The 26,947-nt window shown below is 32.2% G+C and overlaps 1 protein-coding gene across 3 annotated transcripts; it reads left to right on the top strand.

Annotated features, from left to right (window-relative positions):
* Positions 1 to 3: 3 nt before the first annotated feature.
* LOC106075112 (P2X purinoceptor 4-like) lies at positions 4 to 26,480 on the top strand. 3 transcript variants are annotated; one of them, XM_013236029.2, is made up of 11 exons: positions 4 to 309; positions 1,309 to 1,465; positions 1,654 to 1,725; positions 3,647 to 3,722; positions 4,705 to 4,795; positions 6,922 to 7,017; positions 7,644 to 7,800; positions 10,497 to 10,627; positions 12,062 to 12,230; positions 15,487 to 15,588; positions 18,895 to 20,273. In XM_013236029.2, the coding sequence occupies exons 1-11, from the start codon at positions 149 to 151 to the stop codon at positions 18,946 to 18,948; spliced, it is 1,266 nt and encodes a 421-aa protein (XP_013091483.2). In that variant the 5' UTR covers positions 4 to 148; the 3' UTR covers positions 18,949 to 20,273. The 3 variants fall into 3 exon arrangements, with proteins under 3 accessions (XP_013091483.2, XP_013091482.2, XP_013091481.2); XM_013236028.2 differs by lacking the exons at positions 7,644 to 7,800; positions 18,895 to 20,273 and adding exons at positions 9,444 to 9,594; positions 22,185 to 26,480 and having other exon boundaries at positions 5 to 309; XM_013236027.2 differs by lacking the exon at positions 18,895 to 20,273 and adding an exon at positions 22,185 to 26,480 and having other exon boundaries at positions 9 to 309.
* Positions 26,481 to 26,947: the final 467 nt, after the last annotated feature.

The raw sequence follows: 26,947 nt of genomic DNA, 5'->3' as shown, positions 1-26,947 counted from the left end.
TAAGAGGAGCTTTCAGGAGCTTAATTTATATATAGATCTATATAGGTCTGTGATTGAGACATTCTTATTTATTTACCTCTCCGAAGTTGGCAACACGGATTTCCTACTAAAAATTGTAAACAAATATCTTTATCATGTGACCAAGAAAATGTCTGAGTCCAGGATTAGTTTAGATCTGCGATCTGTATGTTCATGTGTGGCTAGTACTCTATTTGAATATTACACTCCACGAATAGTGCACATAAAAAGCAAGAAAGTTGGATTTATAAATAGATTTCTTCAGCTTGTAATTCTGTCGTATATCATTGGGTGGGTAGATCATACTTTTAACTTTAGACTACTTTAGACTAGAGTGTCTAGAGAGTAGAGTCTAGACTGTCTAGTCCTAGTCTAGTTACCTAGTAGTCTAGACTAGACTAGAGTCTTACTAGTCTTAAGTCTTACTTACTTTACTTAGTGAGTCTAGTCTGTGAGTAGTGTGAGTCTGTCTTCACTGTCTAGTCTTAGACCTAGATAAAAGAATAAACTATAAATATTAAAATAATAAAGATATAGATAGTAAGTAGAGTCTTTGACTTAGACTCTAGAGTAGTCTAGACTCTAGACATTTACATTTACTTTTTTTTTTATTATTAGTCACTATTGATTATGATTATTATCATGGCATAAAATATGGTCATGGCAGTCATAACTACATAACTCGTAGTCGTAGTCAGTAGACTCAAGACTGAGTAGTATGAGTATGACTAGACTTATGTCTATAGTCTATAGTAACTGTACTATTTTTAAGACTTATTATTGAGTATTATTATTTTATTATTATAATTATATAATTTATATTAGCATTACCAATTACAATTAGAATTTAGATTACTAGAATTCTGACTAATACTAGATTAATTAGATAGAAGAGATCTAGATTCTAAATACTAATAGTAATACTAGTGTAGTAATAAATTAATGATTTTTTAATAATGCTATACTACTAGATCTAAGTCTTACTATACTAGTAGTACTAATACTAGTGATAGTTATAGATCTACTTAGTTTTACTAGTACTACTATCCTACTATACTACTAGGACTAGATACATATAAGATCTAAATCTAGCTAGATCTAGAATAGATCTATTACGAATCTATCTAGGTAATTTCTGCATTTAGCTGGCTGAATTACATCTCTAGGTGAGCCATGGCAACCATTAGAATCTTGATTAAATATCTATATTCATAATCTAGATCTAAATCCCTAATGAGAAATCTTGATTTTGCTTACAAATTACATTCAGAAATGTCTTTCCAATTACAGTTATGTGATTGTCTACAAAAAAGGTTACCAAGAGTTTGACACGTGTCAAAGTGCAATCACAACAAAACTAAAAGGAGTCGTTTTCTCTAACCTCAGTCACCTGTCTGACATAGGTGTGCGGACATGGGATGTTGCTGATTATGTTATACCACCCCAGGTTTGAGTTTACTTTTCTTTACCATTCAGTCATTTCAAAGTTTGTTTAGAGTCATGCTTAAAAAGGTGCTGTAAAAAGGGATTATAAGGAACTAATTAAATTGTTTTTTTTTTTTTTTTTTTTTTTTGTCTTATCGGGTACCGGTATTAAACTAGTACTGACCTTTTTTTTTCTATTTGATTCATCAGGAAATTGGTGCAACTTTTGTGATGACAAATGTTATTCCTACATTAAATCAAACACAATCAACTTGTCCTGAGGTAAGTCAAGAATTTAATTAATTAATTTTTTTTTACAATTTTACCTGTTAGCTTGCATTCTCTTCATGGGTTAAAAAAAAAGTTGGAAACTGAATGGACAGGTATAATTTGAAAATGTCTCTCAATTTTTCTAGGAATTTGACAGTTACATCTTTCAGAAAAACAACATAATTGGCTACACAGTTATAATTTTTCAAAATATGATGTCTTAAAAATTAAATTTGGCTTGTACCATCTTTTTAAAATTTTTTATTAAACATGGCTTCAGCTGGGACTGCTATACTTGATTCAAATGTTTTTTGTGTATTCAGTAATGAGTTTAAAAAGACATACTTGAACATTTTACAGTCTTTAGTAGAAATAATTAGCTGAAATTTTAATAGAATTATGCAAAGCTCTCTAGAAAGACTCCTTGCTATAATGGAGCATTACAAGAGAAATAAATAGAATGAGAAACAGCTTCATAAAGGAGGAATTGATTTTAAAAAATGTTTTTGTTTCTTTGTTTGTTCTTTAAGCTAGATCTAGATGACGGAGCAGGGGACATTCTAAAGATAACTGTTTTTTCTACTTTTGTGGGGATAAGTTGCCAGAGGAGTAGAGCAATGACATGTTGGTCTCCTTCAGTCGTAACGACTATGGTTCATCTCACACTTTTTCATGTGACTGTGGAGCCCTATTTTGAAGAGACACTCCTGTCCAAATATATTGCAGGCTGAATGGCTTTTGCTTTGGTGGTAGAGGAGCCAACCATTTTTCATTTGGCGCGCTTTCCTTCCAGAGCTGAGGCCCAAGTTTTTTTTTGGCTGTCCATAGCTTTCTTGATTACCATCTCTCTCCACATAGTGTGGTCCAGGCTATGTCTTCCCAGTAGTCAGTATCAATATTTGTACTCCCATTTGATTTCATCAACATAATGGAGGTGGGGGGTAATCAGTTTTTATTGAGCCAGTCCCGAGTTGCCTATAAAAGGATGCTGTGAGCTAAAAATATTGGGTTAGAGTTTTGTTGTCCACAAAAGTAGGATAATTGTTTGAGAACTCTTCCTCAATTTTTTAATAGATCATTTTTAAGGTTTTAATGAAACATTAACTTTTATATTCACTGTAGAGTTCTTCCACTGAAAACGCCATTGGATACTAATTACAGGTTTTTTTTTTTTGTAAACTTTAGAGTTTAAATTTTAATGAAGGTTGGTGTTTCTTTAAAGCCTTAGTAATCCACTACTGGGAGGAGACTGAAGTAAAGTTCACCCTGTTTTGGTGGCCAGCCCTAAATAAGCTTTTTAGAGAGACTGTAACAAATGTTGTTTTAATGTAGTGTTGGCCACAGAAATAGTTTAAACTCAAGCCACTCATTGGAACTTAAGGAAATGCACATTGAAATTAACACTTACACTTAACAATATCTAATTTTACTTCCATTGCGCGCTGATGGCTTTCCTCTTCATTACCCTGCCATCTGAAGATTCTGCCATATGCTTGGGAGCCACAAGAAGGGCAAAAGGTTAACAAAATCTGAACACATGAAATAGAAAGATGAAGCAACAAGCCAAAATTACATACAATGCGATTAGGGTGTTGCCATCTTCCTCTGCCCACAGCTGTGTCACTGTGTCTTCTTCCCCCAAGAACACCAACTATTTCCCAAACACCAACTATTTCCCGCACACCAAATTTGAATTTATGATGCTTACAGGGAAAACCCTTTTAGCCAAAACAATAGCATATGGGAAATGTGTTTTAGCAACTAAACATCCCAACTCAGGACTTAACATTACCTGAGAACTTCCTGTATTTACTATGATAAATAGTTTTTCAATACTAATGATGCTATTGCAATGAAAACGAAAATGTTTAGTTTTCTGTTACATTCACAATTATTGTTCATTTATACTTATGTCATACTTTTATTTCTTTAGGATCCTACAATTGATGGCAGTTTTTGTATTGATGATTCTTCCTGTCCCCAGGGGAAAATTTTAGACAAAGGAAATGGTAATTAGTTATATTGTTTAGTTCAAGTACTTGTTATTGCTAAAAAAAAATGGAGTACATTTTTTAAATGTCTTTTATTCATCTTTCTTTCATTGGTATCTGGAAGCACTGGTCCATCTATTTACAGATAAAAGCCCTTGCCAAACTAACTGTGCATTATCTATTTCCTCCCCTGCACTCACTCTTATGAAATGGCCAATCATACCTACATGGAATGCCCCAATTTGATTCTCCTTAGACACACCAATTTACCACAACCCAGCATATCCAACACTCTCTACGGCAGTGCAGAACAGCAGAGAAGTATAGCAATCTACTTTCCCAAAGCTCAGACTGAAAAAAGCTGGCTAAAAGAAGTTGAAGAGTCCATGTGAAACAATAACTTTTTATATATATATATATATATAGTACAGCTAAATACTGTGATATCCAACTTTTTATATATATAGTACAGCTAAATACTGTGATATCCTTATTCCTGTAAGAGATGCTTTTAAATAAAAGAAGATTCTAAGCAAATACTAACACATTTTAACTAAAGTTTCCTAGTATAATGGATTTTTAACCATAATTTAGGCATCTAATATGCCAATAAATTAAAAAAATTGGGAATATTAGTTTGTAGACACAATAGAGAAATACTGAGAAGGACTACACATCTTTTTGTAATAAATGAATATTTGGAAACATAGAGGTTCAAATAATTTGCTGTTTATAAAAAGGTATCATGTCCACAGGAAATTAGTTTTTTAAGTTTCTGTCCAAAAAAAACAAAACTTGCTTAATTAACTTAGTAGTTATGATTTTGATTATATTTGTAAATTTAGTTTTCAACTACTTCTCATGTGTTATGAAAAAATCTTTTTTTTTTAAATTATTAAATGAGGTCCTGTATCTGCATCCATTTCAAGACCAGATTTGGAAATCTAATCATTTTTGCACTAGCTTGCTTGTTTTGACAATCAAATGATGTTTCCAACAGGACCTTTCACTGGTAAATGTGTCAACTCAGCTAACGAGAAAAGTCATGTTTGTGAGATATATGGATGGTGTCTGGTTGAAGATGATAGTAGGTACGTTGTTTTTGTACAGGTTTATATTTTCAGTTGTGTAATCATTGTCCACTTCTGACATTTTGAAAAGAGAACCACTCACTTAACTCTTTCTCTCCTAACTGACGATACCAACGTTGATCCCAACAGAATATGGTAAATAATTACGGAGAGAAAGAGTTAAATCTTAGTTGATCAGCAAATGAATCAAAGTTCAAGTGCATCCTACAAGATAAAGACTAAGGTTAAGATTGCTTTATTATTGATCTTTATTGGAAATTGGTTGCGATTTGCCCTATAGGCTGGATGTCTGAGAGGGGAACTTTACTTTTTAGAAATCTTATATCAACTCAATTTGTCTGTGTGGTAAAAAGTTTGTACACATTATTTCTCCCACACTCGTTCACTTCGCACAATTATTCATTACCGTAGACAAGACAAGACATGAATGGATAAAAAAAAAGTAACCAATTAGTGTCACAGTCTCAGTTGACATTGCCTGATTTAATGTTCACCTCGGGTTAAGAGGTTAAAAGACACTTAGAATTCCTGATGTAGAAAACAGGAAGTAGAATGATACCACTTGTTTGACTTGACTAAACTCAAAGTCAACTTTATTCAATTAATTTTTGGTAATTCATTAATTTGTTTAATAACAACAAGGGAAACTAATACTTCACTATTCACAGATATCGCTAAATATTTTGGGTTTTGTCCCCTTAAACATTTGTTAGCCATATTTCTTCCCTCACACATTCTCCGATCAAGTTGATACTTAAAACAATTATTTATTGTACCTAAAAAAACATGAATCAATAAATAAAAATACTCAATTAGTCAATTGATTATTGGTAATTAATTATTTTGTTTGATATTGAAAAAGGAAAATAGCTTGTACATTATTGGTAGATATAGTTTGAAGGTCAGAGTTGTTCCCTTTTTGATGAGCTTTGTTTTTTTTTTTAAAAAGGATTTTTTATATTTTGCTTGTTTTTAAAATATGAATAACATGTTTCTATTCTGAGATATAAATGTTATTGGCTCAAAAAAATGAAAATACATTTTGACTGCAATTGTCCACCTTAATATTACTACTATAATTGAATAGGATACTATTAATTGAATATGCTAACGTACTTCAAATGTATTTATAGTCTAGTATCCTAGCTGGTCAGAGAGAACTGTCCACCTTAATATTGCAACTATAATTGAATAGAATACTATTAATTGAATATACTAACGTACTTCAAATGTGTTTATAGCCTAGTATCCTAGCTGGTTAGAGAGAATTGTCCACCTTAATATTACTACTATAATTGAATAGGATACTAAGGATACTATTAATTGAATATGCTAACGTATTTCAAATGTATTTATAGTCTAGTATGCTAGCTGGTCATAGAGAATTGGAGACCTTAATATTACTACTATAATTGAATAGGATACTATTAATTGAATATGCTAAGGTATTTCAAATGTATTTATAGCCTAGTATCCTAGCTGGTTAGAGAGAATTGTCCACCTTAATATTACTACTATAATTGAATAGGATACTATTAATTGAATATGCTAACGTATTTCAAATGTAGTTATAGCCTAGTATCCTAGCTGGAGACTAGAAAAAGAAATTTGTGTTTGAAATACTAGAAATGTACTTTTCACATCAAAGCTGTTAAAAGAGAATAGTCTTTGCTGTTTGTTCTAGTAGGTCCTAAAACAAGACAGATCCATTTAATTATATACATACTTGGTTTGAGTCCTGGGAGAAGTCTCAAAAATCCTGCGGTGTCCTCACGCAGAGTCTGGGAGGGCATGAGGTTGAGGCTGTCCAGGCCTGAACAAACTATTATAGCTGTGGCCACTGCGGGGAAGTAGAGGCAATCATGTCTCATATTCTTTTTGACTGCCCCAGACTTGCTGATCTCCATCTCGACAAGTCTGGGAAACCAAAAGTTCTCACCTGTATGGTGACATCTATGCACTACCCAAAACAGCAGGGTTTCTGTCCAGGGCTTTTGCAAGAGAGGATTTAAACCTTTCAAAACCCACTCAAATGGAGTTTGATGATGATGATTTAATTATATTATAATTTTCATAGAACCTATTTTTCATAGCTAACAAAATGTTGTTATTTTTTCTCTGTCAAGATATAAGAACATGACGGATCCAGTCTTGTTTGGTTCACACAACTTCACAATGTTTATTAAAAACAATATTGAATTTCCTAAATTTGGTGTAAGAAGGTAAGAAATTTATGCATTGTTACTTGATACCTGAGTTACATTCTGTTAACATTACATCTAAAATCCTTTCAGATAATTTTAAAAAGTGTTTATTGATTTTGAATGATTTACTGAAAACATTTAGCTATCAATATTAAAGTTAGATTACAAGTTAAAAAAAAGAACATTTTTTTTTAAAAATCTTTTTCCTCATTCCAATATCTCTTTAAACATATAAAATATATCAGCTATACATAAAATAAAAGTTAATTTGATAACCTTTGACTCTTTTTTTCTATTATTTTTTTTTTTTGTGCTGATAACCTTGTATACTCCCCCCCCCCTTTTTTTTTTCTTTGATAACCTTAAACAATTTTTTTCCCCTTATTGTTTGTGTCCTATCCCAATATTCCCTTGAAAGAAAGTAGAGATGTTTTGCTTGTACAATTACAGAACATTTTAATCACTTTTGAAGTATCATACCTAAAAAAAAAAAATGTGATCTACTTGCAGAGAGTTTTTGTCCGTTTCCTTTTCAAACTTTCTACTGCTTGTGTTGCCCATGTGTGCTTAGAGTTCCCTTCCGCTTTCTTGAGATGAAGCGAGATAATTAAAGAAGCATATTGTGTATCTATCTTATTATCCAGACGAAACTTACCAGACGTGGCCACCAATGAAAGTACAGCCTTTATAAACAATTGTACGTACAATGCCACAGATCCGCAGGCCAAATATTGTCCTTTCTTTCGATTGGACACTATAGTTCAAGGAGCTGGTTATCCGTACAGTGCAGTAGCTGTTGAGGTATTATGATTGGTTGAGCTTATAGTCTTCACATTATTAATCTTCACAGTATAGAAGCTTTTTTTTTATTATTCTTCTATTATTGGACTAGCCAGAGTTGATGTTTTCAGTCAAACTAATTTGGTTCTAGAATTTTTTCCTTTTAAGACTAAAACTAAGACAGCTTTATTGATCTTTATTGGAATTTTTTTGTAATGACAAGGCCTCTTTTTTTCGAGTAAAAATAACAATGATGCTCTACAAACATCTTAACTTCGGTCTTGTTGTTTGCTCAGCTTCGTTATCTGTTGAGGAAAAGTGGACTAGCTAAAGAATCTAATTAAATTTTCTTTTTATTTTTAGTCTGGTGGCTCTAGTAACCAAATTCTGCAGCTTGTAAATATTTTGGCCTGCAATAGTTTGAAAATGACTCAACTTTTTTTTGTTCTGCTGAAATACAAAGCCACAGAAAAACTCTCATGGACAACTTCTTATGTTGATTTCTGGAATAAAATCTAAATCTTTTTTTATTGTGCACTAACCATTCATTTATTTTCTCTCTCTCTCTCTATTTGTATGTATATATATACATATATATATATATATATATATGTATATATATATATATATATATATATATATATATATATATTTACATATACTTACAGTTAGAGCAAACTCTGATAATATTTATATAATTTATTTAAGAAGTAATGAACAAACATGTTTATCACACACACATACGCACAATTTACTTTGATTTCAAGCAATGCTATTTAGGAGCTAATGTAATTTCTTCTATATTTTTTTTCTTTAATTGATAGCATTAAAAAGTAGATTTCACATTCTGTACTGGAAAAAAAATGATCATTAGCTTTGCTTAGGTTATTTGCGATGAGGCCACAGACCATGAAACAATACAGATGTTTTTGGAAAAAGTGTTCAGAAAAATGCACATGATCTTTAAAGCAAAATTATAATCTTTAGAGTCTGTTTACTGCTATCTGTTTATCATTTTTCTTTTTTGAAGTATCATTCTAAGTGCTGTCAATTACATACTAGCTGTAGTCTGCGAAATACAGCTTTAGATAATTAAGGTGAAAAAGCTGATTACAGTATATTTCAGAATCTATTTTTTAGCCAGGATAAATTTATGCATTGTCATGATAACAATGGGTTAATTGTTAAAGTCAGAGTTTGCTTACAATAGTAACTGTAATTCAGAACTATTTTTACTTCTTTGAGTTGTAATAGCTTTTGAAGATGCTTCAGATGGAGTTGTGGATTGGCTTTTAACTCACTTATTAGCAAAAAGCGTTGTCGTGTTGTATGCGCTTCAGACTGCCATCTCAGATCATTCCAATTTTTTTAAACCATGTACCAGCCATCATGCAGGATTTCGGAGTAGGATGTAGAAATCTTTGTTTTAGAAGGAACATCCAAAACCTGTACAACAAAACAACGAAACAAAACTGTCCAAGTGAGCACGAGTGTTTGACAATGTAGGGGAAAAAAAGTTGCAATGAATCTTTTAAAACAAAAACCCTCTCAAGCTAGTTAACAGAAATACTTGAAAAAATTGCTGACATTTTTTTTTACTTAAGAGAGTTGTTTCAAAAGAAATAAACAATGAAACGTTAAAAAAGAAAAATACCTTTTTTCAGACGAAACATTCTGGATCTGTATGCTAATGATACTGAGTTAAGTGATTGCAGATGGAACCGCACCAATGCCCTTAGTAAATATTGTCCCATATTTTTATTAGACGATATCGTGAAAGATATCAACGAAGATTATAATCATTTGGCCCTACAGGTAAATATGGGAAACTTTATACTGGTAGTCGTGCATCATTCTGTTCAATTTTGTTTTTATAAAGTTTTTGTTTTGCATTTAGTTGTTTAAAAAAAATATCCCAAGCATCAACTCTGGTTTTTATTTTATCATATTAGTTAGTATTGAACTGACATTACTAAAATTAATATATTCAAATATCTTAAATATCTGCATTTGAAATTAGTGATAATCTAAAAAAAATTTATGGATTTTTATTTACATAAAAGGCGTTCTCTAATCATATACACATTTAAAGAAGTGCCTTTCATAATTTTTTTTTTCCCATTTCTAAATAATGTTAAATGTGTTCCTGTCAGAATGTGCCACAGTAATAATAATAATAATAGTAACCGTAATAATAACAATTAAAAAAGCATTGTTTTTGAGTCACTCTAAAATCACAGTTTTTTTGTCACATCTGAAGCAACGTAAAAATAACATTGCTACTAATGTATGATTGGAGATTCTTTTACAGGTAGAAAAACTATAAATAGCAAGCTTTTTGGTAAATCCGGTGTACAAAATCTGGGTGAAGACTGGGATTTGAATTTAGGGATTTTTAAGGATGCTCCCTAGTACACCCAACTATGGGTACCTGACATTAATTGGGGAAGTAAAGGCGGTTGGTTGTTGTGTTGGCCACTTGACACCCTTGTTAATCGTTGGCCATAGAAACAAGATTATTTTTACATCATCTGCCTCGCAAGGCCTGAAAAAAAAAATGAATTAAAAAAAAATGTAGATGTGTTTGACGAGCTAGAGTTTTGTTAGCATAAATGGCCGCTTGACTGGCCTAGAATTTTAATTATTCATATATTTATTGCTGTTGTGCATTGTCTTACATTCTATTTTTTATCTCTTCATCGACCATTGATTGTCAGGGAGGTGTGATAGAAGTCGTTATAAATTGGGACTGTAACTTAGACTTCAGTGTTGATGACTGCTTGCCTGAGTACAGCTTTAAAAGACTTGATCGGGGTGACTACAGCATTTCTCGAGGCTTCAACTTCAGGTACTTACACATTCATTTTTGAAACTCAAGTTTCTAGTGTTTCACTAAAATAGTAGCCTAATAATAAAAAAAAAGACTTGTAGTTAAAAAAAAAAAGATGAAGACTTCTTGTATATTGGATTTTCTAATCTGGTGGCATCCATTTTTAAAAATCTTTCTTCAAGCAAATATAAATGTTTACTACTGGTGTGAGACATGCTTAGTAATTTTCTCTTTGAGTCATAAACTTGTGACTAATAAACCTAAGAATGTTGGTCCCTGGAAAAGTTAGACCTTTATTATATGATTAGTTCAGTTGTACTATTAGACTTTTATCCTTATAAAATCTTTTAAGAAACATTTTTTTAGTACATTAAGGATGACCTAACTTACATATTCATATGCACTTACTCGTCAATGCAAATGAACAGACATGTGAAGTGATATCTTTCCAGATAGTTCATCTCACTTTGGATCATATCAAAGAATGTTAGAGAGTCAAGTGGAAATGATTAAAGTCTTAGTTTTTCTTCTGAATAGTGAATCTTGAAGATTTTAGACAGGAAAGTTCTAGAACCAAGCTTAGTTAGAGTATATAGAGAGAAAACTTGTTCATGAGTTAGAATTTATTCCAGTACATTTCTATAGATCAAATGTTGAATTTGATCTACACTGTGCTTTATTAAGCCAACTGAAAAATGGCTGGTCCCTCTCCTACCTGCATTATATGTGGACAGAGTTATCTCTCTTGACTTGGTTTATACAGTCATTTGAAAAAGTGCTCAATGAGTTGAACCATAGTCGTTCTATCACTGAAGAGGCCAACATTACATCATTGTGGGGGTTTATTATTCCATTCATTAATATTGTATCTGGATTATTTTGTCAATTTCATTAATTCTGTGCTTCAAGTTGTCCTATTAATATTGTTTTGTTCATTGCTGTTCAGTGCATTCTGAATACATTATTCCCAGATTAGATAAGTAAGTGAAGTAAGGTTCCTTGCGATCTATAGGGCAGATGATGTTAAGGTCATCTGTTTCTTTGGCCAATGGTTAACGAGCAGGGTGTCATGTGGCCAGCACAACGGCCAATGCCTTTACTTTCCCCAACTCAAGTCAAATACCCATTAGAGCTGGGTAGAAAAATCCAGAAATTCAAAATCAGTCTTTACTGAGATATGAACCCAGGACCCCAGGTTCAGAAGCCAAGCGCTTAACCACTCGGCCACCACCCCCGGATTGCAATGGAGTATTTGTGCCTCTAGTCTTAACATCTAGAATTACTTATTAGCTATCACCACATTATACAAGAAATATTCAATATAACATATATAAACTACGTTCAATCCAGTGTTACAATAATCTTCGAAATTTCTTTGTTTTTTTTTTTCAATTGAAACTCGTAGTTTGTGCCTAATAGCCTATATCTGTCTATTATCATGCCTATCTCTAGATATGCTGATTATTATGCAGTAAAAGAAAATGATACCTTCAAGCAGTATCGAAATCTCTACAAAGCCACTGGCATTATCTTTGTTATAAATGTCCAGGGCAAGGCAGGAAAATTCAGCATCATTCCACTTTTATTAAATTTTGGCAGTGGTTTGGCACTGCTTGCATTGGTGAGTAATCAAGGTACTGTTATCATTCTGAATGTGACATTAATGCTAGAGGTTTACAGGGATGAAAAAAAAAGAATTGTAAAATGTGAAGTAAATCTACACTACAAGTTTTTACAGAGTGCCCAATCTGCTAATTCCTAGATATCTAATAGAAAATTTTAGTTACGTCTCAACTTTTCTCAAAGTTGTATTAGCATGTTTTTTTTTTTAATGCAGTTCAAGCCTGGCATGTTGTTGTCACTCTTGACTTAAGACTTAATGAACAAACATGTCTAGGTCTATTAGAGATTTAAAGACTTAATGAACAAACATGTCTAGGTCTATTAGAGATTTAAAGACTTAATGAACAAACATGTCTAGGTCTATTAGAGATTTAAAGACTTAATGAACAAACATGTCTAGGTCTATCAGAGATTTAAAGACTAAATGAACAAACATGTGTAGTTCTATCAGAGATTTAAAGACTTAATGAACAAACATGTGTAGGTCTATCAGAGATTTAAAGACTTAATGAACAAACATGTCTAGGTCTATCAGAGATTTAAAGACTTAATGAACAAACATGTGTAGTTCTATCAGAGATTTAAAGACTTAATGAACAAACATGTCTAGGTCTATTAGAGATTTAAAGACTTAATGAAGAAACACGTCTAGTTCTATTAGAGATTTAAGACTTAATGAACAAACATGTCTAGGTCTATCAGAGATTTAAAGACTTAATGAACAAACATGTGTAGTTCTATCAGAGATTTAAAGACTTAATGAACAAACATGTCTAGGTCTATTAGAGATTTAAAGACTTAATGAACAAACATGTCTAGGTCTATCAGAGATTTAAAGACTTAATGAACAAACATGTCTAGGTCTATCAGAGATTTAAAGACTTAATGAACAAACATGTCTAGGTCTATCAGAGATTTAAAGACTTAATGAACAAACATGTCTAGGTCTATCAGAGATTTAAAGACTTAATGAACAAACATGTCTAGGTCTATCAGAGATTTAAAGACTTAATGAACAAACATGTGTAGTTCTATCAGAGATTTAAAGACTTAATGAACAAACATGTCTAGGTCTATTAGAGATTTAAAGACTTAATGAAGAAACACGTCTAGTTCTATTAGAGATTTAAGACTTAATGAACAAACATGTCTAGGTCTATCAGAGATTTAAAGACTTAATGAACAAACATGTGTAGTTCTATCAGAGATTTAAAGACTTAATGAACAAACATGTCTAGGTCTATTAGAGATTTAAAGACTTAATGAAGAAACACGTCTAGTTCTATTAGAGATTTAAAGACTTAATGAAGAAACACGTCTAGTTCTATTAGAGATTTAAGACTTAATGAACAAACCTGTCTAGGTCTATCAGAGATTTAAAGACTTAATGAACAAACATGTCTAGGTCTATCAGAGATTTAAAGACTTAATGAAGAAACACGTCTAGGTCTATTAGAGATTTAAGACTTAATGAACAAACATGTCTAGGTCTATCAGAGATTTAAAGACTTAATGAACAAACATGTCTAGGTCTATCAGAGATTTAAAGACTTAATGAACAAACATGTCTAGGTCTATCAGAGATTTAAAGACTTAATGAACAAACCTGTCTAGGTCTATCAGAGATTTAAAGACTTAATGAACAAACATGTCTAGGTCTATTAGAGATTTAAAGACTTAATGAACAAACATGTCTAGGTCTATTAGAGATTTAAAGACTTAATGAACAAACATGTCTAGGTCTATCAGAGATTTAAAGACTTAATGAACAAACATGTGTAGGTCTATCAGAGATTTAAAGACTTAATGAACAAACATGTGTAGTTCTATCAGAGATTTAAAGACTTAATGAACAAACATGTGTAGGTCTATCAGAGATTTAAAGACTTAATGAACAAACATGTCTAGGTCTATCAGAGATTTAAAGACTTAATGAACAAACATGTCTAGGTCTATCAGAGATTTAAAGACTTAATGAACAAACATGTCTAGGTCTATCAGAGATTTAAAGACTTAATGAACAAACCTGTCTAGGTCTATCAGAGATTTAAAGACTTAATGAACAAACATGTCTAGGTCTATTAGAGATTTAAAGACTTAATGAAGAAACACGTCTAGTTCTATTAGAGATTTAAGACTTAATGAACAAACATGTCTAGGTCTATCAGAGATTTAAAGACTTAATGAACAAACATGTGTAGTTCTATCAGAGATTTAAAGACTTAATGAACAAACATGTCTAGGTCTATTAGAGATTTAAAGACTTAATGAAGAAACACGTCTAGGTCTATTAGAGATTTAAGACTTAATGAACAAACATGTCTAGGTCTATCAGAGATTTAAAGACTTAATGAACAAACATGTCTAGGTCTATCAGAGATTTAAAGACTTAATGAACAAACATGTCTAGGTCTATCAGAGATTTAAAGACTTAATGAACAAACATGTCTAGGTCTATCAGAGATTTAAAGACTTAATGAACAAACCTGTCTAGGTCTATCAGAGATTTCAAGACTTAATGAACAAACATGTCTAGGTCTATCAGAGATTTAAAGACTTAATGAACAAACATGTCTAGGTCTATCAGAGATTTGAAGACTTAATGAAAAAACATGTCTAGGTCTATCAGAGATTTAAAGACTTAATGAACAAACATGTCTAGGTCTATTAGAGATTTAAAGACTTAATGAAGAAACACGTCTAGTTCTATTAGAGATTTAAGACTTAATGAACAAACATGTCTAGGTCTATCAGAGATTTAAAGACTTAATGAACAAACATGTCTAGGTCTATCAGAGATTTAAAGACTTAATGAACAAACATGTCTGGGTCTATCAGAGATTTAAAGACTTAATGAAAAAACATGTCTAGGTCTATTAGAGATTTAAAGACCTAATGAACAAACATGTCTGGGTCTATTAGAGATTTAAAGACTTAATGAACAAACATGTCTGGGTCTCTCAAAGATTTGAAGGCATTTGGAATTATTTAGGAAAAGAACATATGTGGCATATTGAATAAAATAATGAAAATTACTGCTGCCATATCTTATGTTGTTCCTGATAAAAAAGGCTTATTTTATTACATTTTCTAATAACTAGCATAAGCACAAACCACATTATTTTTTTTTTGTATTTAAAAGTAGTGGTGAAAAAAAAAACGGGCCACACAAATTTCAATGTGCGACTGAAGCAGATCAACTGAACAATAGTGTTTTCAATACATTCAATTCAATTGCCGTTGTGTTATTTCAGACTACAGTCATCTGCGATCTGATTGTATTGTATGTCCTGAAAGCTAAGAAATACTACAGGGAACATAAATACTTGCTGGTTGAAAGTCAAGAGTCTTTTCAGGTATTGGAGCATTTTTTTTTTCAGTTTCTTTTTAATCAAAGAATCCTGCTAGTTGTTTCCAAGTCCATACTGGTATTACACGCTAGAGACATCCTAGATATTTCCTACTCCATCCCAGGGTGGTTAAATCATCAAGGAGATGAGAAATACTTTTTTTTTTATCAGGGGGGGTGGGGAAAAAAATCCTGTGTAATATTATGTATGGCCATGGCCAAATATTTTATACCGTACCAAATATATTTATTTCAGTTTAACTAATTGGCAGACCTCACAAAATTGTATTAACCGCTCATTTGGTTAATCACTGTTAAGATGTTGGGAGTTTCAAGCAGGGCAGGATGTATTGGCATGAGCTGTTTGGTGTCAGGAGTGGAGACAATAATTGAAAAAAAACAAAAACAACAACAACACATGGAGGGGGGGGGGGTGCTGGGCTTGACACCTGGTGAAGACTGGGATTTTTAATTTAGGGATCCTTAGTTCACCCAGTACTAATGGGTACCTGACATTAGTTGTGGAAAAGTAAAGTTGGTCATTGTGCTGGCCAGATGACACCCTTGTTAACCAAGGTCCACAAAAACAGATACATCATCTGCCCCATAGATTGCAAGGTCTGAAAGGCGGAACTTTACTTTACTCGCAAGATCTGAAAGGCGGAACTTTACTTTACTCGCAAGATCTGAACAGGGGAACTTTACTTTACTGGCAAGATCTGAATAGGGGAACTTTACTTTACTGGCAAGATCTGAACAGGGGAACTTTACTTTACTGGCAAGATCTGAACAGGGGAACTTTACTTTACTGGCAAGATCTGAACAGGGAAACTTAACAACAAACTTAAATCCAAAGTCTTGTGGACAGAAGTAACTATTGTTTTTCACTTTAAATTTGTTGGAACACAAACACACTGACCAAATACATAGATATGTATTATTCATTTTAAAGACTATAAATTGAACATATTGTTACGATTCTCTCTCCTAATCAGCACTACTGTAAACGCTGCTCAACACAACACATCTCTAACTCAAGAACTTGACAACTAGAGTTCCAAAAATAGTGTGGTAGTTGAATAACTAAATAATCAACTGCCAATACTACACTGACTTCAAGTGTTTTGTTGTACTTGACTGCCTACAAAACAATACTAGTCTCTCTGTCTACTACTGTACTCGTACGGCTACATTCTCGAGGACTCACATTGTACTAAACCGTCCTTACTGCCTTGCTGACCTGAAATGAGCTCCCCTTTCTTACACACTGTCTCTCTGGTCCACGTTGGCTCTCCATCACATGGCCATAACATGGGTTATATTTGCATGCACTAGTAATACTGTCCATTGACAGCCATTGACCTGTGTCATTTGCCTGGGTCACCTGTGTCAGTAGATCACACACACATTAACCCTATCACTCCGCCACTGGGTTTACAACAGTATGTATATAAGTTGTCTAAAAAATGCAATACCAGATTGTCCCATGTCTAAGGACTGCATTAAAATAGCTGCTCTGAAACATTTCGCTTCACTTAATTCCCATATTTTGTTAACATAATTGTTTCATAAATTATTGAGTTTGAATTAATTTAACTCAAGGATATTATGTTCAACACAGTGTTTCTTCAGCGTTTTTATAGAGGCACATCTGAACCTGCAATTGCTGCATTACTTTAAGAGGCATTAAATACCTCAGAGCGTGAAAACATTATGTGACAATATCTTTTTCTAATTGATTTTCAGTTATTATATTAACACTAGGGTCAGAAAATACTTTTAGTCTCAATTTTGACTCAGCAAGCTGTCACTTTTTTTATTACCTGTAAACTAACATGCTTGAATATTTGTGCTAAACATTGGCAACTTCCTGTAATATATGATAAAATTGATGATGTCTCTAATAAGAATGTTTTTGTTGATGATGTACACACCTTCCCTCTCCTCACTTCTTTATGTACCATTCTTCATTTCTTTTGATGCAGGCAAATTAAGTTTATTTTCTTTTTTTGGCTGTAGATGATTCTGTGAGCATTGTAACTTAGTAAATATCTGGGTTTTTTAGCTATTGATGATTTTTGTGAGCATGTCAACTCAGTAAAAAATCAGGTTGTGCCTACATTCATTGTCAGAATATGTTGGCAAGTGTTGTTTATAACAAAACATAAGGAACCAGAACTTGGTGATTCTCACCTTCACCTATCCTTTAGTCTGTTGAACCATTGAGGCACCACACAAGATCTGCTGACCCTCATTCTTCTGTCAGATCACTGCCCTATATAGTGTAACATATCTAGTTCTTCTGTCAGTTAAAATCACTGCCCTATATAGTGTAACATATTTAGTTCTTCTGCCATTTAAAATCACTGCCCTATATTGTGTGACATTATTAGTTCTTCTGTCAGTTAAGATCACTGCCTTATATATTCTTGATAAGTCTGAGTACAAATATTTTTTAAATTAAAATTTTACTACATTATGATCATTCCATAAAACAAATGTTACATATTTGGTTCTTCTGTCTAAGATCACTGCCCTATGCCCTTTGGCATTTACAAAATGAGGGCAAATTTTTCAATAAAAAATTAATGGAAATACTTGAAATACTAAATATAGTTAAAATATGTTTTACTAATGTGGCTTTTCTAAATAACTTCCTAAGTTGTATAATTTTCACCAGATAAAATGAATATGATCATTAAATTAAACTTCATTTTGATCCATATCTATAAAAGATTTAGTAGAATAAATAACAAACTATAGTCACTTGTTGAATGAAGCATGCGACCAAAGTACTATTTACATAATGTTTATAGAATACGGTATCTTCATGTTTTGTAGCCTTATTACCAAGATTTTTATTGTGCAATCCATGTAACTAGCTCAGTCCAAAGTAACTAGTGAAGGGCTTCCCAAACCTATAGAGTCAGTGTCCAACTTATCAGATAAATTGCTGACCTATACTGACCAAAGAAAACAGTAAGTCATAACAACTCATGACATACTGGCAGACTTTTGGTTGAGAAACACTGTGTTGCTCGACCTAATGGTGCCGCTTACCTTTATTAGGATGACAACAGTCATCAGAAAGGCATGGCTGCTGAGATGGTCAGCTCTCTTGAATACTTCAGGATCTCATGTTTATGAACTATAAGCCATTTATGATGAAATGTAAGTTTATATAACTTCTATGTGTTCTCCCTTCCGCAACTTAATTTAACAACACAGAGGTGACGCGCGGGAAAGGGTGAATGTGAGCTGGACACTATTTGTTGGCTTTATTCTTTCTAACTTTTAACGATTGTGATTCCAGGAATTCAGATATGTATCACATAGAAGGAATCACAGACAGAGCTTGACAGTGTGATTATTAGTACCCAACTGTACAATGCTTAGAACATGATACCTGATTTTTAAACATATAACATAATGGCTGTCCTTTGCTGCATTTGGTTGCCAATGTCAAAGTCGAGAAATTCTTGGCATATTTGCTGAATGACAAGTTTGTTCATTTTAATGTTCACTTTAGAAATGTAAAGATATTTACACATTACCTGTTCTGGTCAAACATTGCATTTATATATTATGGCCCTCACAAACTTCTTTTTAAAAATCCTTGACGGCTTGAAGATTCCCAAGAGAATTAGCAAAGTCATCTACGTGAACTTAATGAAGACATTTTCTTTCTATATTTTCGTGATTGTTTTGTGATGACTTCCTGTTACATATATAAAAGGTGTGCCGTGACCAAATACTTAACACTGGAACCGGGGGGTCTTGAGTCAAAATACAAACTAGTGCTTAAGTTTCTTAATTTGGAATTTTAGGATGTCCTTAAGTACAACTAATTGTAAAGTTTACTTAAACATCATTTGTAGAAAGTAAAAGCCTATGGATCTACTTCCAGTTGGCATGATGTTGCTTACACATCAAGTTGTTGAGCTCTTGATTTGCTCCCTGTAAATTTCAATAATGTTGGTTCAATATTTGCTGTGAAAAGATTTTATAGTAAAATTCCTCAGTCCAGCTGACTAGCAATAAAAAAGACTTCATTTATACTTAGTATGCTGTGGACTGGAGAAATTAATGGAATCCACTCAATTTTTGATATTTTTTTTTTTTTTTTACTAATTTCTTTTTAATGTAATATCATTTGATACATTTTATTTTCTTGTTTTATTAGTCTCTATTTGTGTGGGCTATTAAAAAAAATAGAATTTTTAAAGACATAGAATGCTTTTAACTTTAAAAAAGTGTATTTTTATTATTATTTTAAGACCATTTTTGTTTCTCTGCGATGTATTGTAATTTGTTTTAAAGCTTGCAGTGGCTAAGCCTTAAAGCACTTAGCTTCCAGAATGAAAAGTATTGGGTGAATCGCCGTGATTGCTGGTGGCTGTCGTTGGTTTAGTCAGCTAAGTCTTTCTGGTTACATAACATTTGTAGCCACAGTGAAACAAGTGTTAATTTATTATTGGCAACAGAAACAGATCACCTTTCTATCAATAAATATATTTGTATTTCACATCTTCATTTTGAGGCTTCTTTGATAATTTTTCATTATTTTTTAGCTTAATTATTTAGAATTTCTTATACAATTTTTAGTTGTCTTGAAGAACCAAAAAACACTATTTATTTGTTTGAGTTCTTTGCTTAAATTAAATTGTTGACATTTTTCTATTTTATTATTATAATAACTATATGTTTTGTTTTTTTTTGCAATCTATTTGCCATTATTATGAAATAGGTGTACACAGAATTAGGAATGTCTTTAAATCAAATAGATTTTCTAATCAAGCATTGTTTCATGCAATTTCAGGTGAAATAATGTATAATGTTATAAACCAGGACCGAAATGGGTTATAAATTGTCCTCTAACATCTTTTTGTTACATTTGTACTTACAACACACTTAGAGTTTCAAATAATTGTAATATTTACAGTTTAAATGGGGGGCTTGCTGGTTGATCGGTAAGCGCTTGGCTTCTGAAGTGAGGGGTCTTGTGTTCGAATCTCAGCAGTGAATGCTTGGATTTTGAATTTTATTTTTAGGATGCACCTGAGTCCACACAACTGTTATGGGTACCTGACATTAGTTGGGGAAAGTAAAGATGTTTGGTCGTTGTGCTGGCTACACAACAACCTGGTTAACTGTCAGCCTTAGAAACATATGGCCTTCACATTATCTTTTCTATAGATCTTGAGTCTGACAGGGGTACTTGACTACATTTACAGTTTAAATTTTTACTGTAGGACTGTGCTAATGTCTTTGTACATAATATTGCAGAAATTAGATGAAGATTTGACTGTTGGCGAGACTCTGCCTTTGAGTAACACCCCTTTTCATTAATTGCAAAAAATTCTTAACATTTCATTTCCAAATGTTCTGTTTTAAAAAAGAACACTCAAAAGACAATCAGATTTTCTGGTGTTGGCTTAATGCAGATCTTGTGACTTCAACAAAAATTGCTTCCATTCCAAACATTTCACAGTTCAATTTTTAACTCTTGGAATGACAGGTGCAATGTTGACAAAATTGAAGACATTTTTTTAAAAATCTTTTACTTGTGATTAGTTGTTTTTCATTGATAGAATTCCATTTGCTGTTTTGTACTTTTTTTTTTTTTTTTAAGCTTACTCTTTACTTTATTCATTTGATCAATTTTAACATAAGTTTTAGATTTAAATAGAATAAAATTGTTAAAAATATAAATGAAAGCTCAAGAGCTTACATTGTTACAAGAATTAAAACCCAACTAATTTTCATTTATTACATTCAATTTGTTACATGTATATGGCTTTATCAAGGGTTCCATAAAGGTTGAAATTTATAAACAGTTTTATATAAACAAAGAAAAAATGTCAGTAGTTCTTCTGATGCTATTCCTTTGTTGATAATTTAATTGACATAATAAATATAAACCTAGACTAACATTATATTGGTATCATATTTAAATATCGTTAAAACTTTTAAAAAAAATTATTTATTTAAAGAAATTATTATATCTCTGTACAAATAGAGTAATCTATCTTTATACCACCTCTGAGGCTGGGATTGTCGTGTGCTTCTTAGGTTTTTCTTTATCCACTGGGGGCTTCTTTCCAGCTTTTGTCTATTATAATTAACTACTTCATTAACACATCTTTCATATTCTCTAAATTATGACTGAATTGGACACATACATAAATCTAAGGTTCTGTGAAAAGAAATGCTTCTGTTACATAGTTGTTGTCTCTTAAAGGGAGACAACCTAGAGAACTATTTACAGAACTCTTGATAAAACGATATTGTTAAAAAAAAAAAACAACTTCTGTTTTATTTACAAAACTGAATAATTAGCATTAGACATTTAATTCTTTGAATTAAAAAAAAAAAGATTAATTGATTAATCTGATGATCGGACCATTTATTTAATTAGATTATCAATTATTTTTCCAAACAGCAGCAATAAATTTTACTTTTTTTTTTACTTTCTAATAATAATAATGGCAACTTTTTGATTCTACAGATATCCAAATATACAGGGATATTTTTTTAGAAAAAAAAAGTTTCTACCAAATATTTTATTCCATACTATTAAAATAAAACTTTTTTTCCCCCTAGATACTGCACGACGACTCAGACCAGGGAAGTCACAGGGAAGTAAAACGGCGGCACCATAATCCTAGTGTGGGGACATCTTATGAAGGTCATGGCACAGATACTTAGTCTTTTCTGACATAAGCTTTAAAAATATATTATTGGCTTATACAAGACTTTACAAATGAATTTGTATATGATCAGGTGTAGAGCTAGTGAAAAATAAAATATCCACCTTGTTTGTCTCTCACAATGCTGAATAATGCGATGATAAAAGCTAAGGAGTATTGTGATGTCCCCTGTTTTTTTTTTTAATGGTTGTAATTTGTACTTGCATTTATTGTTTTTAACTAGCCTCTTTAGTGTCGCAACATTTTGCGCAGTATTGTAGCGTTTACTCAATCTATTGATTGCTTGTCTGTATAATGTTTGACATGTTTTGGGGGTTCCTTCAAATTTGAAGATGATGGGAGATGGCAGCAGGTAAGGTTTGAACCCAGGACCATTGAGACCACAGAATAACAGTCCAGAATGCAAACTATACAACCAAGCAGCCATCCTGGACTTGTACATTAATTGTTCCATATTATGCTGGAACATTAAATATTGCCATTGTTTTCAAATGTGTGTATATGGAACTATGGTACCACTTAAAATTGAATCTTATGCTAATAAAAGTCTTCAAAAATCTACTTGAATTTTCAAAGTAATAAAGCTATTTATTTTGGTGTTGCTGAACCTAATTTTGTAGACTTGAAATAAAGACTTTACTAGAAATAGTTCTCACCTTTACCTATCCATTAGTCTGCTGGACAGTTGGGACACCACACATGTTCTGTTGACAGTCTCTCTCTCCAGTCTTCTGTCTTTTGACTTGACTAGTCTCTTTCAATGACAGGCCCACTCAATCTTTTATGTTGTCTTTTTATCACTCTCTTTGATTGCCTCTTTCTTTTTCCTGGTACTGTTCCCTGGAGGAAGATCTTTGTGAACCCTGAGGACCTTGTAATACGCCCATACAGTTTAAATTTACATTTTTTGACAATGGTCAGCAAGTCATTGTGGGTCCTATTGCAATAGTGATTCTGTTTTTCAATTTTCTTATTTGTGATGCCATCTTTGTAGGTGATTCAAGGATATTTTAATAATATCTTAATTCCATGGTTAGGATCCTTCTATTTAAGTAGCATCTAAATTCACAAGCAGAGCTAGATAGTTAAAGCATTTTAAAAAAACAGTTCCTCTGTTTCATTCAGTTTTTTAACAAATTAGACCTTGATTTTGATATAAAAAACAAAAAATAGCTTTAAAAAACTTATTTGATTCCTTGCTGTTTGTGCACTCATATTTAGAGGCATATTGTTGAATGTCTTTTCCATAGTATTGACGGTGGAGAATTCAAAGGGGATGTATCATATAGTTGATCAATTTAAAATTTGAAGACCAATCAATGACAAATTTGAAGGTTAATATCAATTGTATCAACAATTTTTCTCCAACATTTAGAGAGAGATTGAAATATTTTAGTTTAGCTGTTTATTTATCTCAATTGTTTACCTGTGTAAATTATTTTTTTTTTTGTAAACTTTTTGACTTTCTCATTTTGGATTTGTTTGTTTTTATTGGTGAATGAATTGACTAGTTTTACATATAGTTTTGCTAGGATAATAATTAGAAATGCTAACAACAGCACAGACACAGTTTGAGCAAAGATGTGAAGCCTATCAATATAAAATGCTGAAAAATCATTATATTCCTATTTTAAATGCCATTATTTTCATTTTTCAATCCTTACCGTCACACTAAGTTAAATCTGTGCTGTGTTTGATACCATGGTCCATTCAAAAAAAAGGAAATAAACATTGTTTATTATTATTATTAAATTATTTGTTTTGTTAAATGAGTTTTCTGCTAGTTTGAAATTAAAATGATAATTTCTAGACCATAAACTTGTTGACATTCTAAAATATATAATTGCTGTTACTAACTCAAGAGTGAAAATATATTTTTTTCTCAATGTAATTAATATGTCAATATTAAATTATTTCGTCTAGTTGGAAGAAAGATTTGTTTCTTTGTATCACTACAAACTTTTCATTTTTGAACTATTACTATTTTTCAGGAGGCACTGTGGCTGAGTGGTTAATTGCTTGGTTTCAGAATCGGGGTTCCCAGGTTTGAATCCTGGGATTTTTATTTTTGGTACCTTTAGGACGCTTCTGAGTCCACCCAGCTCTAATGGGTATCTGACATTAGTTGGGGATAAGTAAAGGCGGTTGGTCATTGGGCTGACCACAGAAACATGACCTCTTTATCGTCTGTTAATGTTATTAATATGTCACTATTGTATTATTTTGTCTATCTGCCGCATAGATTGCAAGATCTAAAAGGTCAACTTTACCCTTGCAATTTTTTCAAAGTAGAATTGGAGATTTTTTTTAATACATGGAGGCTAATCCAAAAAAATAGCAAGCTTTTTAGTATACTCTGATGTACGTTATATAAGCCAAATAATTTGTATGCACTTTTCAGTTCTGTTGAATCATATTTTTTTTTCTTGTAGCACAAAGTAATTTTTATTCATTAATTTAGTTGGCAGCAGTGATCTTTCAATATGGCTTCCTTGACATTGCTTTTTTTTTTTTTTAAATTTTTTCCCCACCACATTTCCTCCTATCACTTTCTCTTCTTTCTCTATTTTAAAGCTTAATTAAGGTAAAAAGCACACAGAAGAGTGGATTTCTGTGATTGACTTTTGGTGTGAAAATCCCCCCAATTAATGTTCAATGAAGGTCTACATTTTCATGGTGGATTGTTAACCTTGTTACCCTCTCTTATTGTACATGAGACAATGAGAGAAATGTATCATTGGGCTTGTGTCAACTTGTATAGTTTGAAAATGTGCACCTGTTGCTAGAGCTTCTCACTATTTACCCATTAAATGTTGCATGTTGCTGTACAGTGTACACATTCAATAGTGTATAACAAACTCTACAGTCGTAGCTTGTTCTATATTGTGTATATAACCTTAATTATTACTTTTATTGACATTTTGACATGTGTCCTCCATCTCATGGCTCTCACCTAATGTACATACAAAAACTGCGTTGTTGGTTTATGTCGAGTTTGACAATTAATTTGTGAGGTTGCGAGTTTTGACGCTAGGGACAAAATGCATTTGAATAGATTCAATTTTCATTTGTGAGAATTAGCAAAGTTGCATAATGATCATTTATTCCAATTTCTTATATTTTTTTTACAGTATTAATTTTTTTGTGGTGAGGAAATATTTACTTTGTCCACCGATATTGCCCCCCCTCAATAATTTGGTTTGAAAGGCTAAGATCCTGCTTATCATTCCTTCCACAGCATTGTAATAAAAAAACAAACCCTTTAAGAGTTTACGATTGGGCTTGTGTACATCATATATAAATGAAATGAAAATTAGAGTTTTGCCACAAACTTTTTATTAGATTTTTTTTTTTCTGAATTGCTTTCGTATCTTTCATGATATAGCATTCTTCGTGTGCTATGGTCTAAGTCACTTTTGTAGATACACTGAGGGGAGGAGGTATCTGGATCTGCCTTTAGGCACTCAGCAAACAAAAATCAGCTCAAGGGATATGAGCCCAAGCCCCCCTTGATAGGTAGCCAAAAAGTACATGTCACTCAGCCACAGATCCCATGTAGCTAACTATTACTTAATGTGTTTTAAGGTCACATTTTACAGAAACTATTTTTAAGCAATCTACTATTAATATTTTACTGTATTGTTCATTGATCTGAAAAGAATTCATTTTTGGATCAGACTTAGTTAACCTCATAAAGAGGGAGAGGGGGAGCTTGTTTTCTTTAAAACTTAAATTTCTATCCATTTTGAATATTTTTGCCATAGTTATAGGATTTTTACATACTGTTCAGAACCAATTTTTTTCCCTAAAAAAAAAGCAGATATTTTTCAAAGAGCAAGAATTAAAACTTTACCACATGTTTAAAATAATGATGACCTTACTATTTTTTCTTGTTATTAATGTATCTTACAAAAGTCACCTGAATGTGTCATACTTGAAAAAAGATTCCTTCTAAAATTTTTACAAAAAAAAAACCTACTTTGTTCTACAATGGTAGTTAGTGAGAATGAGGTTGTGACTGTAGTACTTCAGTTGTAACAGAACATTATGTTACAACTGACACCCAAATGTATACAAAATAAAAATATAACTGTGATACAGTAATCCTTAAATGACTTGATGTGAAATGTATCTCATATATTATGTGTACATGTTTTTTTTTTGTTGCAATAAAAATATTCAATATCAACCATCTTTGGACTCAATTTTTATGCCAAAAGTTCTTGTTTAATCAATACAATGGGGATAACTACTATATAGCTGTCTCTTTGGTGTATCTGTTATCAGCAGCAGATGCCCTGGCTGGCTTGGTCACGTTCATAGAATGCCACGGTCGACTTCCACAAGACATTCTGTATGGTGATCTAACAGAAGGCTGCTGGTCATCTTCTATTTAAAGTTACTGATGTACACAACTTGAAGCTCTTCAAAATCAAAGGAAAAAGTGGCACTGGATTTGACCACATGGTGAGAGAGCATAAAGTAAGGGTCTCAGATTGCAGATGCCATACACAACAGTAGTAGAAAGAAAGGTGAAAGTGCACCGGTGCCTGGTGATTGCAGATGCCCAACCTGTGGCCGCAGCTGTGGACCAAGGATTGGCCTCTTTAGTCACATGAGAAGTAGCAAAGGGAAAAGATCATCTCTCGAGACGTA

Source organism: Biomphalaria glabrata, chromosome 12 (genome assembly GCF_947242115.1).
Source record: "Biomphalaria glabrata chromosome 12, xgBioGlab47.1, whole genome shotgun sequence".
In the NCBI taxonomy this organism is placed as follows: Eukaryota; Metazoa; Mollusca; class Gastropoda; family Planorbidae; genus Biomphalaria; species Biomphalaria glabrata.
This window is presented reverse-complemented; position numbering and strand designations above follow the sequence as displayed.